The sequence below is a fragment of the Rhamphochromis longiceps genome, linkage group LG19 (genome assembly GCF_057381845.1).
Source record: "Rhamphochromis longiceps isolate RC_006_pf linkage group LG19, R_longiceps_female_GT1.1, whole genome shotgun sequence".
NCBI classification, from domain to species: domain Eukaryota; kingdom Metazoa; phylum Chordata; class Actinopteri; order Cichliformes; family Cichlidae; genus Rhamphochromis; species Rhamphochromis longiceps.
In genome coordinates this window covers 27,420,891-27,435,787 of record NC_140575.1, presented here as the reverse complement: position 1 = coordinate 27,435,787, position 14,897 = coordinate 27,420,891, and the positions used below count along the sequence as shown (strand labels likewise).

At 41.6% G+C, this 14,897-nt stretch overlaps 3 protein-coding genes across 6 annotated transcripts in view; 2 read left to right on the top strand and 1 right to left on the bottom strand.

Annotated features, from left to right (window-relative positions):
- Positions 1-554: 554 nt before the first annotated feature.
- LOC146646947 (uncharacterized) lies at positions 555-1,739 on the top strand. Its single transcript, XM_085390706.1, has 3 exons — positions 555-886; positions 973-1,093; positions 1,225-1,739. The coding sequence occupies exons 1-3, from the start codon at positions 815-817 to the stop codon at positions 1,383-1,385; spliced, it is 354 nt and encodes a 117-aa protein (XP_085246832.1). The 5' UTR covers positions 555-814; the 3' UTR covers positions 1,386-1,739.
- Positions 1,740-2,889: 1,150 nt separating this feature from the next.
- slc25a29l (solute carrier family 25 member 29-like) lies at positions 2,890-10,313 on the top strand. 3 transcript variants are annotated; one of them, XM_085392104.1, is made up of 5 exons: positions 2,891-3,312; positions 4,911-4,954; positions 5,640-5,683; positions 5,968-6,051; positions 6,627-10,313. In XM_085392104.1, exons 4-5 carry the CDS (start codon positions 6,001-6,003, stop codon positions 7,395-7,397), a joined length of 822 nt encoding a protein of 273 aa, XP_085248230.1. In that variant the 5' UTR covers positions 2,891-3,312; positions 4,911-4,954; positions 5,640-5,683; positions 5,968-6,000; the 3' UTR covers positions 7,398-10,313. The 3 variants fall into 3 exon arrangements, with proteins under 3 accessions (XP_085248228.1, XP_085248230.1, XP_085248229.1); XM_085392102.1 differs by lacking the exon at positions 5,640-5,683 and having other exon boundaries at positions 2,890-3,312; XM_085392103.1 differs by having other exon boundaries at positions 4,911-5,683.
- A 196-nt stretch (positions 10,314-10,509) lies between these two features.
- fancm (FA complementation group M) overlaps positions 10,510-14,897 on the bottom strand; it is a 41,550-nt gene continuing 37,162 nt past the window's right edge. For both annotated transcript variants that reach the window (XM_085392100.1, XM_085392101.1), the window contains exons 18-24: positions 13,459-13,624; positions 13,247-13,353; positions 12,664-13,133; positions 12,433-12,526; positions 11,795-12,143; positions 11,228-11,522; positions 10,510-11,141 (exon numbers count right to left, since the gene is read on the bottom strand). In XM_085392100.1, coding sequence (XP_085248226.1) covers positions 11,015-11,141; positions 11,228-11,522; positions 11,795-12,143; positions 12,433-12,526; positions 12,664-13,133; positions 13,247-13,353; positions 13,459-13,624 — 1,608 coding nt within the window. In that variant the 3' untranslated portion in view covers positions 10,510-11,014. The remainder of the gene's footprint in view (positions 11,142-11,227; positions 11,523-11,794; positions 12,144-12,432; positions 12,527-12,663; positions 13,134-13,246; positions 13,354-13,458; positions 13,625-14,897) is intronic.

The window sequence follows — 14,897 nt, the reverse complement described above, 5'->3', positions numbered from 1 at the left end:
AATACATGGTCAGCAGTGGTGCTGTCTTACTGTTGGCATGTTCTGCTTCACAATGAGAGCTGCCAGCAGAACGTGCAGTTATATTTAGGGATGGGTATTGATAAGATTTTCACGATTCCGATTCCATTTTCGATTCTGTTTAACGATTCGATTCTTTATCGATTTTTTTTTTAAAAAGGAGAACACTAAGGTCGATTAGCTTAGAACTTTGTTTTATATCTTCTCTTTGAAAAAGATAGAAATTTAGGAGTAACATGGCCTTACAAACCCAGCAGTGAAATCTTAAGAGATCCACAGCCTATGGCTCTTCAATGGGGTGTCACAGGGTCCCCGGGGGAAAAAAATTGTAAATGTAAAATAAATATTCTTCTGTAGCAAAAACAAAGTATAACTTAAATTATTCTGTAGCAACTACACAAGAATATCCAGTAATGTCCCTGCCTACAATTAAACACATTCACTTATCGTAAATCGGGGACATCTGCTGTGGTAAATAGGTGCAAGTAGTGATGGGACGTTCTGTATCGAGGCTTCGGAGCGTGTGTCGAGTAATGGAGGGGGCGTTTCCGCGAAGCGCGTATCGAGGCTTGCTTCATTTATGGGAGGAGCTGAAAATGATGACGTCCGAAGCCTCGCTGCCCGGCTGTACCACGTGACTGGTTCATGAAGTGGTTCGAACTTTGCCGCGAGATATGACGGCGATATAAACCCCTCAGACTTCATTCAAAAATGTGGGTGTTTGATGGAGAGTTGCGGTTAGTGAGAGTTTGGAGACCGTTTGGAGGTTTATGAGAGTGAGGAAAGTCAGGAGAGAATGGAGCCTGCTAAGAAGAGGAGGATGTCCTCCCCTGTGTGGGAACATTTTGATCTTATTCCTCCCAACAAGGTATGTAAATTTCTACAGAAGATGTATTTTCATGATACTGATGGTGCAATACAATTTATGTTGAGCTGTCTTGACTTTTGTACAAGGTGAAGTGTTTGCTATGTGCCAGGGAGCTGGGATATGACAACAACAACACCTCATCCATGCTTAGGCACTACAGAGCTTTGCATGAGAATAAGGGGGACACCGATTGTGGAGCAAGACCAGGTGAGCCATCAAATGCAATGATAATATAGGATGCAGTAATGTTACTAAATGATATAACAATATTATACAACTGTTATAAGTTACGTGTGTGATATTTATATTTGTGCTTTATCTTTATTGTCTTTCCTCAGGAGAACAATCTCAAATAGATGAAGACCTGGTCAGCATGGTGATTGAGGACTCCCAGCTATTTAGCATTGTGGAGGACAAAGGATTCAAAAGATTTGTTAAATCATTAAATCCTAGCTATGTTCTCCCCACTAAAAAGGTCATAAAAGCAGTGAAAATTTAGTTTTTACAGAATAAAATGTGAACAGGCAGGACTGAGTCTCAAAGCCTCAGTGTGTAGCTGTCCATACCTCAACGTTACAAAAGCACAACTACTGTCCACACCCCAACCACACCTCACCTCACAGTAAATGATCATTTCCATTTCAAGCATTTCCAAATAATCATTTCCCATACTGCCACTATAAATATACACAGTATACTGCCATCACTACAATATACATGTTTTACACACTCCTTTTGTTGTTGACATTTACAGGCTGTGTGCAAAATGCCACACTCTTCAAATTCATGCCAGCTATTATTTTTACGTCCAGTAGGTGTCCTGCTAGAGCAAATAAAGCTTCATGAAGCTTCGCGTTGGGGTGAACCAATTGGATGAAAAGCTTCAGTGCTTCATGGGGCTTCATCTGCCCATCACTAGGTGCAAGCCTTTTACCACAAACTCACTGCTCGGTGACATTCGTCTATCCTGGCCTGAAAGGAGACGCTACCAGTAGACTGCAGCGAGAACTGCCAGCATCTGAGCCAGCCAGACTCTGTCTGTCTCTCTCATCATGGTCACCTAAATGCACAGTAATGGCAGGTTTTGTAATAAGGCAGATCGCGCTAACATAATATGCACTGTTAGTTGATTATTTACCTGCCACATTAACGGGAGAGGACGTGCAAACGTTACCGCTGCTGCTGGGTTGAGATTCACGAGTCCGGAGCGGAATTAAAAACACGACATTCATTTAAGGTCATCGCGTGTTTTGTGAGCAAATGATTTTGCATATTCGTAGTGTTTCCTCCCTTAAATGAAATATCTACTTTGCAAGTATTGCAAGTTGCCCTGTTGTCTTCCGTTCTCGTAAAGTATAACCAAACTTTTGAGCGTTTGAGCCGCTTAGGTGCCGTGTTTCCTGCCAGGTAAATGACGCTCCGCAACGCGGTGACGTCATTCGGGGCGACTGGAATGGAGGGAGGGAATCGTTTGCAAAAATGTCAAACAATTCCAAGGAATTGAAACAGTGGGAACTGGTTCTCAACAGTTATAGTTATATTACTCATGTCAAGTCAAAGTCAAGTCCCTGTTGCTTATGCAACATTCTGAAAACAACACGGAAATACGTGAAGCATTTTCCAGACATGCACATTGGGCATAAAACACCTGCTTCCAAAAGTCACAAGGCCACACAACGTGACTAAGCAAAAATAAATAAAATCACACTGAAAAATACAATTATGATAAAGCCAAAAATGTTATAAACATAACGTTTAAGCTATAAACCATTACTGGATGATTCATTGTTACGTCAGTCTATATATTCAAACCACATTATAACTACACAAATTGCCACACTGGAAATTCACAAGGCTGACGAGGAGTTGATGTGACGGTAGAGGAAAGATAGCTTCAGACTTTTGGTGTAGGTGATGTGCCCCCTGCAGCAGCCAATGGGCGTGAGGGGCGGACAGTACCAACTAGAGGAGGGCTCTGGGGGAGTTGTCCGCTTCTAAATAATCCGATTGGGCCGTCTTAAAAAGGGCAAACGCTTCTTTTCTACTTTGAAAACCCGCCTTCTGCCGCGGTACAGAAATAGAAAGGTTTGTCTGAAAGAGCACCTCTATAGAGGGAGAGGAAGGGACACCAGTGAGAAGAAAACTGCTTTATTCCAGTTTCGCGTCCGAGCGATTAGCCAGAGACGTTTATCTTCCGTTTGCTGAGCATCAGCAACGTAAAGGAGGCTATTACCTAGCTAACCAGCCTGGCTGAACACCAAGCCGGGGGGGTCGTAAATAGCCAAGTTTACACAGATACCGAGAAAGCATTTCCCACTTACGCCTCTTTAATTACGTTTATCAGCCCTTAAGTTAGCCTGACACCTTCCAGTCGTTGCATTTTTTTGAGGGAATGGCACTGGACTTCGCTGCTGGATGTGTAGGAGGTGAGTAGCAGCTAGCCACGTTAACAGGTTGACGCTAGCATTAGCATTAGCCACCTTTCTGTTTTTTTCCATCGTCAAAAGCTCAAGCTGTTGTTGCGGTGTAATTTGTGCCGTGCCGTGATTTCTCGATTTACACCCAGCTAGTTTATGTGATAACATTGTAAACCCACATGAATGACAGGTTGAATACTAAAACACTGGAGCTGGGTGCTTTTTAACCCCCCCAGCTCAACGTTATGTTGCAGTGCTAACGTGAAGTTATTCCCAAATCTGCAGCACCCACGTAGAGATTGCTGTTTATAGTCGACATTCATCATATATCTACGTATCAATTAAACTTGCACACGTCCAGGAAACCCCAGAAATGTGAAATGATCGTGATCTCAGCTTTTCTTTAGTGATTATCGGGCAATTTCCCCCCAAATATCTGCATTCCTTTCATCATTCCACTAACCCATTCCAAAGTAGGGAGTTACCACGAGGAGAGGCGGCGGTCCGCAGAAAGTTAAGCTCATGCATTCATCTTTGCCTCACACAAAAGCCCTGTGGGAATTTTGCAAGCTGTTTTGTCAGTGTTCAAGGACAGGACTTCCCAAAGTCTGTTGGATCCCAGGTAGAGTTACTGCACTGTAACTTAGTCTTAGATAACACCTTCATTGAGAGAGTCAGTAGTGCGGTGTAGAATGACTATACTACAGTACTATTAGTACTACTATCTCCCTTGAACGGCTTAACATGTAGCTGATTACAAAATACAAAGGAATGGTACCAGATTTGGACTAACATTAAACTATTTATATAGAATAGTCTGAGAAATTATTTTTTTAAGGGAATAAAAAGTTCAGATATTGCTTTACCAGTGCATTTTAGTTATACATGCAGTATGTAAGTTACTGCAAGAGTAAAATAACGAAGTTGTTTTCTTAACCTTCCCCTAATGGTTTTACATCAGTTTCCCAACCTAGTTGACAACCTTGCATGAACACATGGCAGATTTAAATCACCCCAAGTGTTTTAAGCTGTATGATTTGTTTACAAAGAGGCTTTTTATTTGCATAACATATTTATCTTTAGAAATTCAGTGGTGTTATTTCTGGTGCATTATCCTCATGTTGGTGTGCAGTCTTTGAAAACATCTGATATGAAGACAGTGTTGTATAATGATTTTCTGGCATATTGACACAAGTCAAGGACAGGCCAGTGTTGAGCTTTCGTCAGTGTTAAGCTTTCGTCACTTCGTGCAGTGCAGTGACCAGCTGATGACGGCTCCATCTCATGATGGACAGGTGTCTGTTGCAACTACTGGACCAAAAGCCATCTTCTTTTTCCAAACTCAAGCCATCAGTGCATTTGTACCTTTATAACTCAATTATTATATTGTGGTTCTTTTCTTAAGAGAAGAAGTCCATGGGATATATGATGACCTTGTGTGCACTGAGATTACTTCTGTATGACATGTTTTCCACCCACTGTCTCTGCTCTAACACCACAACTTTTTGCATGCTGTGGTCTGGTGATTATCTCTTGAGTTTTTAATAAGAATAGTTCAGTGAAACAGTCAGTTGTTCATTCCTGTCTTTTTTGTTTTTGTTTTTTAGGTGCTGCTGGTGTTTTGGTTGGGCATCCGTTTGATACTGTAAAGGTGGGTGTCTGCTGCATCCTCTTTGGTGTTTGCTCATTAGTCACAAAAAATAAAACATGCAGTACTTTGCTGACAGCCTTCATTTAAATCCAGATAAGTTGAGAGTACACGATGAGCCCAAGAGAGGAAGGGGATGACTGAGCAAGAAGAATAAATCTTCTGATTAGTTAGAGTTCAGAACAGGACAGTACGTTCACTTCTTTACAGATTTCAATGAAACCGTCATTTATCAAAGGATTTGTAGGGATGGTTAATTAGCTGAATAACTTGTAGTCACATAGCCTATATAATCATCACTATGTACCTGCAGAGTCCCACACGATTTTATATGCATTAAAGTTAGTTGTAATGTTAAGGTTGAAATCAAATTCATTTTTATCACAACTTTTACATGATCTGTGGTTGACGCATAGGATTTATGTGAATGAACCTAAAAACAGTTTTCTTTACTTGATGCCATTCGCATATAAATGTTGCATAGACTGGATTAAGCAGTGGCAAAGTGAGGACGTTTTGACGTGAGACTTGTGTGAATGTGGAGCATCCGCTTTAGAGGCAAGCAGTGAGAGAATGGTTTGGTTATAGTTCTTTTACACCCTTGCTTTCAATGTCATTTCTCCCTGAGCCGGTGTCTGCTTGGGGCTCGGAGGCTGTCTTTAACAGCAACAGTGTCACTGTGTTGTAGATGAGAGAGAGAAATAAACAACCTCTCCACGGAAATGTGACCTAGTAAGTATGGTCCAGGTCTTTCTTTCTCTCACCCACTGTTATGTCTTTGAGATATTAAAATAAAAAGCACCGAAGACATTTTGTTCTTTTTACAGCTTCATACTCGGTTAATGTTTTTCTTATTCTCCCACATGTTGCACCCCCCCTTTATCATCCTTTGTTTTTCTTCCTGTTGACTGCTTGTTTCCCTGAAAACCTGTATTACACAGATCTTGGTTTGTAGTTACTGTGGTCCTCTTTGGCCTTTTTCCAGTTTTTACTCCAATGAGTTCTGTCACCCACAGGTGCGGCTTCAGGTTCAAAATGTGAATAAACCTATGTACCGTGGGACGTTCCACTGCTTCCAATCAATCATACGCCAGGAGTCGGTGAGTTTAAATTTGTTAGCATAGTGCTTGCTTTAAATTAAATAGGTTACATTTAAATATATCCTTGGTGTTAAGCTGGAGTTGTTTATTATCTGGAGAATGTCCTGTGCACTGATTAAAGTGTTTAGTTGCTGTCCCATCTCTCAGTAAAGACATTAGGCAACGTGGGCGAGGTGGGGGGTCTGTTAGCTGGGGTCAATGAGGAGCTTATTCCTGGAGGAGCTAAATAAAGCTTTGGACATCATGCTATTTTTGCTAAGAGGGGGCATGGCCCCTCAGACCTCATGTCTGTTTCTCATGGATGTCCTTTATTCCCCCCCACAGTAATATTCAAACGTAAGGTGGTTTCTCAGCTGTTTATGTACTTGTAAAATAAATGATGAGGATGTATTTGAGAAGTAGCTTTATTGGCAAAAGGAGATTATTAGACGATACGCAACCCATAATTATTTGCTTTAGCCATATTAGTAATCCATTGCTGATAACATCTGGAAAAAAGTGCACTGCTTCCTATAGCCTCCTTACTTTCTTGTTTTTATAGTGTTGATCTGACTCAGTAACATCTGTGTTTGCAGATGCTGGGTCTGTACAAAGGTATTGGCTCTCCAATGATGGGTTTGACCTTCATCAATGCTATAGTTTTTGGTGTCCAGGGAAACACAATGCGCATGCTTGGCCGTGATACACCTCTCAACCAGTTCTTGGCTGGAGCCTCTGCTGGAGCCATCCAGTGTGTCATTTGCTGTCCAATGGAGCTGGCCAAGACACGTATGCAAATGCAAGGAACTGGAGAGAAGAAGTCTAAGAGGAAAATGTACAAGAACTCCTTGGACTGTCTGGTGAGAATCTACAATAAGGAGGGGATCAGAGGGATCAATCGTGGTATGGTTACCACCCTGGTGCGCGAGACGCCGGGTTTTGGCGTGTACTTCCTTGCGTATGATGTGCTGACACGCTCCCTGGGTTGTGAGCCAGAAGACCCCTACATGATCCCCAAGCTGCTGTTTGCTGGTGGCATGTCAGGCATAGCTTCCTGGCTGTCCACCTATCCCGTGGATGTGATCAAGTCACGTCTGCAAGCGGATGGGGTTGGCGGCGTTTACCAGTATAATGGTATCATGGACTGTGTCAGGCAGAGCATACAAAAGGAGGGGTGGAGAGTGTTCACTTGTGGACTTACGTCCACTTTGCTCCGTGCATTCCCAGTGAATGCCACCACATTTGCCACTGTGACTTTGTTCTTAATGTACATGCGCGAGGGTGGAGAGTGTAGCATTCCAGACTCTGAGCCGCCGTCTGTCCAACTGCAGCCTCTGCAAACGCAGACACAGCCGACCAGCATGTAAGCTGGCGTGCAACAGTGAGTGTTGTTAATTTTTAAGCAAACCTTGAGCCACAATCGCCTATACGGGGCGATTGTGGCTCAAGAGTTGGGAGTTCGCCTTGTAATCGGAAGGTTGCCGGTTCGAGCCCCGGCTCGGACAGTCTCGGTCGTTGTGTCCTTGGGCAAGACACTTCACCCGTTGCCTACTGGTGGTGGTCAGAGGGCCCGGTGGCGCCAGTGTCCGGCAGCCTCGCCTCTGTCAGTGCGCCCCAGGGTGGCTGTGGCTACAATGTAGCTTGCCATCACCAGTGTGTGAATGTGTGTGTGAATGGGTGGATGACTGGATATGTAAAGCGCTTTGGGGTCCTTAGGGACTAGTAAAGCGCTATATAAATACAGGCCATTTACCATTTACCATTTATCTGTAGACAGTTTGTACACAGGTCAAGGATCTGTTAATTAGTGTCCACAATCACAGAGGAGAGCTATGTTTTGGGTAAGCATCTGTCCATAAAGCTTAAACCAAGTGGTCTCACATAGTATTTAAATAATATATATTTTAAGAGAAAATCTGCAATTGTAAATATGTTCTCTTTGCTTTTGTACATATTTTGCTTTTTTAAGCAAATTGAAATAAACTTGACAGTTACAAGAGTTACTGTAACATACAGTGACTGTTACAGATGTCCCGAAAATGTTGAACACGTTGATCCTAATGATGCCGTTTTCATCCTATAATATTACACAAGCCTAAACACACAGCACGGCGTTTGGTATATTTGTGAATCGGTGCTGTTTATACTGTTACTTTCTACCATTAGTTAAATGAAGATGATTTTTAGGGTAATTTTTAATAGTCAAAAATTATCCTGTTTAGCATCACGTGAACACTGTTTTGTAGCATCTTGTGTAAACTGTTACAAGCAAATTTTCATGTTCATTAATGCTTCATGTAGCTTGAACTGGATTAGGCAGAAATTTTAAAAGGTAAATAAAATAAAAAGTCACAACGCACTTTTTTTTTTTTTAACCTGAAGATCTCCCCTCTCTGCCCAAAGTCACTAGACAAACATTGGCTTGCACACATGCCTCGCTTGTACTGAATGACCATTGCTGTATTGTTCAGCCAAGAAAAATAAAACTAGGTTTAAAGGCCAGTCGCTTTTCTTTCCAGGAAAGAGGGTAAAATTTTAGAAGCGATTGTCTACATTGCTGCTGCGGATCAGACTTGTGACTTCTTAACATCCCCATATACCCAGAAGTAGCCACCGCAATCATGTGTTGGAAGAGTAAAGGGAGGATCAGAACAAAATTCATCAGTCCTCCGCTGGAAACTGGGGGGGAAAGGTGTCTTGATTGTCTTGACGTTTTTCATTTCAGTCAGACTTTTCACCATCATAATCTCAGCCCTGAAAAGATGCAATTAGCTAAAGTCTCTGATGCTAGATTTTGTTTTGTTTTTTTGGCAGAAAATTCAAATTTTTGAACAATGGAGTGTTGAACCTTCTGGTGAAATTTAAAAAAAAAAAATACTGATTTGGCTGTATGATACACTTGGCTTAAAAAAACAAAACAAACTTTAACCCTTTAAAGCCCTATGATGCCAAAAAAATTCTGCCTACACCAGCTTTACCTCCCTCGTAGCTGAGTTAATTCTGGCTGCTGTATAAAGTTTCAAGTTTGCAGTTACCACAAACTTTTTATACCACTTCTTGGACTGTATATCTGTACAGAGAGAAAGTTTGTAATGAAAAATATTGGAGGCTCTGATGGTGGTCTGTTGCAGTACGACATAATTTTTGATGGTCAGAAAAAATAACAGTGTAATATTTTCTTTGTTTGAGGCGGTCATTGTAAAACCAAATCAGATGCAATGTAATCATGTTGTGGACACTGTAGTGTGTCCAAAGAAAGCACCTTACGGTATGACATTAAGCATGTGTATGGTTAAAAATACATTTTGGCAATCACAATTCCTCCCAATGGATTTTACAATTTTACAAAGGGAAGATTCTCTTGCAGTTTGCCAAGACCAGTCAAGTACACTAATTTCTGCCACCTAGAGGCAGAGAAGGTAATGGCTCCTGTATTTTTAACCTTTGTATATTAACTTAAAAAAAAGTCTGTTTTTTCTGCATAGTTAACAATTGACATTCTTCAGCATTAAAATGAGCATTATACCCAGCCAGCCTGCAGCAAGTGCATTCACGAACACCTCTATATTAGGGGCAGGGATAGCTCAGTAGGTAAAGTGGTCGCCCCATGATCGGAAGGTCGGCGGTTCGAATCCACTTAACGGCTACCCTGAGGTACCCCTGAGCAAGGTACCGTCCCTACACACTGCTCCCCGGGCGCCTGCTTAGTGGGCTGCCCACTGCTTCACTGAGTGAATGGGTCAAATGCAGAGAAAAACAAGTAATTTCCCCATGGGGATCAATAAAGTATCCATTATTATTATTATTATTATTATTATATTAAATATTCACAAGAAAGGTGTCCTAAATACAGAAGCCATTACTTTCCCTTAATGTAAATGATCTACATCTTCACAGCTCACTGACCTCCAGGTGTAGCTTAGCCCGCAGTGCCGGCTTAGATGTGGAGGTCTTGAAAACTGCTTTGGATTTGTCCAAAGAGAATGTATATATTGAATGTGGCAGTTTTCTTTGTCTTTTTCTTGTTTTGTTTTGGCTTTGTGAGAACTCTAGACTTCAGATTTTACTTTAATGCATTCATGTGTTGTTACCGCTTTTTGCCTGTGGGTTTATCTTTATTGGCAAGTAATTCCTGATATCTCTGTAAAAGAAAATGCTGCTGTAAATATCTGATGTTGCTATTGTTTGTACTGTTAACAACTTGTACAATACCTTTCACCAAAGTAGAACATGTCATTTAAAACCCCAAAGGAGAACAGTGAAATAAAACACTTTACTTTTTTCTTTTTCTTTTTTTTTTGGCTGGGCATTTTTAAGTTTGAACATTTGGAAACCCTACAAATTATTAGGCTTCTAGCAAACCCCCCAAAATAAAGTTTTAAGTGAATGAAAGAATGAGCTGTCTCAATTCAGTTAAAAAAAAAAAAGTGATGTAATAAACATCACATTTTTTTTGCTTTCGTGGTCTGTTAGAAAGAAACGGGCTGACCTCTAGAGGAAGTAAGCTGATATCAAAGAAGCTCAATGTGGGTATTGGAAAAGATTTCCTTCTCAAAATGTGGCACAAAACTACTTTAATAAACACATAAAATATAGTTTATTAAAGAAAACAAACATCCATTATTATGTTATTCAAGTTTCAATTATTGAATTCTTACCAATGCTGCTTAATACTACCTTACAGGTCAACTGTACACTTTGAAGAAACCCAATGTGTTCTTTAACATAAATATAAAGTTGAGTGTTGTGCTCATTCAACTTGATGTGCAAAAAGGATGAACCTAGATCCTGAAGCTCTTCTCTCATTGAGAGATCATATTAAATGCAGTCAACGTATTATTCTAACTGCTGTCTTCCTGAGACAAAGACAGAAAGAAGCAGAAGAATGTATGAAGTGAAAAAAATACACATAAGAATAAATGAAAAAAAAAAAAAGATGTATTTCAGTTTATAGAGTCCCAGCAGTGTTTTTTCCAGCAGCATGCTAGCTGTTCTTTCCTGATTTTGACATATTCATGAGGAAGGAGTCACAGGAGTAGCGCAGGAACCGATAGATCTCCTCTGCTTTGGGTCGACTCATACACCCTCCCTTCTGTATGGCTTCTATCGGGCTGCAGGGAGGAAGCAGGTAAAGAAGAGATGACGTACTGAAGAAGAAGAAAGTATTCATAATTCGATACAACACAACGTCCATCACCTGTTTATTAGCTGGGCGATCGATGTGAAGTTGTGGCTCATGTTGAGAGCTTGAACATAGTTAACTGAAGGCAAGCTCAAGTACAGCTGCAGTGCTTGCTGCCTATGCTGCCCTTTGACTTCCACTGGTATGCCGATGCCGTGACCCTTGCGGTGCTCCAGACGTGCCACATCTGCCAGCAGCCCGGCACTCTCTTCAGCACCGTCGCTCCAGAGCGGGCGGACCCCTAATCGCACTAGCGCCGCCAAAGTGCTGTCAAAGTAGCGAGTTCGCTGAAAGGGACGAGATGCCTCACCTGGGACAGTGACAGTTAACATAAAGATCAGAAAGACATTGTCTCATGCAGCAATCATTCAGTCTAATCCTCTGTTAATTCAGTGAATTTGTGGAAAACGCTGCTAAATTCTGTCCATTTAAACCAAATGCACTCCCAATTTGGCAATCTATTTGATGTGTGCCATGCAGATGCTGTTTCAACCCTCCAGCATGCCTACATCCACTCATAGGCTCCAGTGAATATTCTTATTTACAATTACAAAGAAAATGAGCCATACTTTGAAAACGTACCGGTCTTGGTTCGGTCTTTTTCCACTATGATGCACACGCGCTCAAACAACCCCTGCAAGCTGTTCACTCTTTCCGCCAGTCGCTTCCGGTTCTGTGCTGCAGCCAGATCTGATTGGCTCTGCCTTTCCACCGCCATGCGGTTGCTGACAATGAAGTAGCTGCTGTCCAAAGAGCAGACGTGGACGGTGGCTGCGTGTCGCTGACGCAGGCTGGTCAGCAACTCCACCCCGCTACTGATGCAGCGACTGTCCACCAGGATGCAAACAGACCCAGATGGAGCGGAGGTTTCACTCACTATCAAATTCTCAGCTGTGATCTTTTGAGGAGCCAATGGAGTGGCTGGGACTGCCTGTGGAAATGAAAGGAAAAACACCTTATACTTGATTTAAACCTGTGGTGATAACAGGTTAAATAACTCAATATAATATGCTCCTTGGTCCCAGAAAAAAAAACCAGTTACACAATTTTTTTTTTTTTTATGTTTATCTTCTGTCTCTCATAGTAGACATGGAGTCTTGTTTGATAACAGAAAATATGATGTAATGTAGTGATATTGTTTCTATTTTTGTGTGGATTTTTGGTATTAATATTACCAGAAACAGTTAGGAATGTGTACGTCTCTTCTTGTCTGCTCATACCTGCGATTGCTTCTTTGAGGAAACTTGCAGGTGTGACTCCACAAAGTCTAGCTCGTCAGAGAGGAGATGCTGATTTTCTATCCTCTGGCGACACCTTCAGGAGAGAGAAAGAAAGACAATCTCAGAATTGTTACTAAGTACACTCTCATCCTTCCATTCTCTTCTGCTTATACAAATTCACATCCATGAGGAGGATGGCACTCACTCTTTATTACTTTATTATAACTTCACCTCTCATTTTGCTGTTCTTCACTCACAGAGCTCCTTTGTGCTTTGCTCAACAGTGAGACCTTAGAAGATAACGACACAGCTTTCTTTCCTTCTTTCCCACAAGGCTCTGGTGGTACCATCTTTGGCAATGAAGGCAACACACCATCTCCTGCTTTGAGAGCCCTCTCTTTACTTGCTTCATCTATCTCCTCCTCACTGGAATCATTCATTTGTATGACCCGGGTGCGTTTAGTTTTCATCTCGGCTCTCTGTTCTGGTGGAGGCTGAGCTCTGGTTTTTGTGCTGCCTCTTGCTCTGGCGTTGTGCAGGAAAACGCGGTGCCTGGTGGGATACTGCTTTCTCCCGTTCACAAACGAGTCCTCGGGCAGAAGGTCAACATTTTCAGCATCTTCCTCACTGGTGCCCACCAACTCCACATCACTGCCCACTACAAAGCTGTCCTCTTCATACGTCTCATCCATCTCAGGCACCTGTTTCCACACATTAAGAATGTGGCATCCTTAATTAGACTACCAATCATCAAATCCACTTAGTATTTTGTTGCTTTGTGTATCTTTTAAAATGTATTTATTTGTTAGTATACCTGGGAAAAGATGTCCATGTTGTGGTGTCTTCTGTTGGAAATTTTGAATTTGCCCTGGACTGCAGGGCTTCTCACTGACTTCAGGTACACTCCATGCATCTCTGAGTCTGACAAAGAGGAGAACAGACAGAGAGCCAAAATGCATGACTCACTCAGCCTCCTATCACACTGAGAAGCTCAGAAGGAGAGAATAAAAGAAAAATGTGTTGTACCATTCAGGCCCTGAGAGAATTGTGTATTGTCGACCACAAAACCGTTGAGAGACTGATTCTGTTCTTCTCCATCCTCCTCATCAGACGAGACCTCTACACCTTCCTCGACCTCTGACAGCTGTGCTTCTTCATCCAAAAACTGACGCCCTTTTCGGCATTTGCCGCGCTGACAGAGGAAGGATGGAAAATGTCAGGGATGACGGATGCTGAAGGTGCCAGTCGCAGATTTGTAATGACTTGACTTTTTTATGAAAGGAAAAATGGATCATGATGTCATGTAACGATCTTTAAAAAGAGACAGCGGTATGTTTTTGTCATATAATTGAGCTTTTTAAAAATTTTGGATGTAGTGTAACCATTAAAATGAAAACACTGAACACTAATAAACTAATAAAAAATGTGAATTTTGAGCTTCCTTTAATTTCGCAGAGGTTTATTGTTAGTTTCAGCTCACTCATCACTCTCAGCTCTAAGACCCTCTAAGCTTTAAAACCTCAGCACCAAACTACAGACAGGCACATGCAGAGGTAAGAATGGCAGAACACCTAAAGACCCACATATCTACCTAAGGAGCTGGTAGTGAACCGTAGAAATGATGATGAGTGTACACTACTGTGCTCATTTCATTATATTTGCTACGGAAATGGGAAACAGTTGCAGCAAACACACGGAAATGCAGTATATAAGGCTAAAACAGAGTTTGTACAATTCTAATGAGGTTGATTGTCCATATTTGGTGTGACCACCTTTTTCTTCAACACAGCCTAAACTCTGTTGGCAAGTTTTTTGATAATTTCTTTAAGTAGTCTTCAGGAATAGCTCTCCAGGCTTCTTGAACGACATTCAAACTCTTCTTTAGGTGTTGGCTGTCGTCTGCTCTGTTAAGATGATCCCACACTGCTTCAATAATTTTGAAGTTCAGGCTCTGGGAGGGCTGCAGATGGCTGCAGACCACCACTGCTGTACCTGTCTTCTGTTCTCCTAAGTACATATAAATGATTTGATCCAAAATTTTAAATTTGGATCCAATACTTCAAAAGGCCCATTGCCACTAATTTTCAGTCCAATTCCTGTGTAATTTGGCCACTTTCCTCCAATTTTTTAAGGAAACACTGCACACCATGCCAAGATATGCTAAGTTCCCAGCTAAAAGCTCCTTAGGAATCAACTGGTTGGTGCAGAAATACTATTTCATAACTGTCAACTAAAGAATTAAGGAACACATTATCTGTTTTGTCATAGGCTGCTAGTAACAAAAAGCCTAAAGACAAAAAAAATCCTCTGAAAATGGTCAGGTAAAAGCTGTAGACTGAAAATTAGTGAAAAATAGCCTTTTAAGACCATCGCAAAGTCTGGAGAACTGTTGCTCAAGACCATCCGTCCATCCATGAATGGTTTTCTGGGGAAAAAGGCAGGGTACAGTTCACCACTGTCCAGAG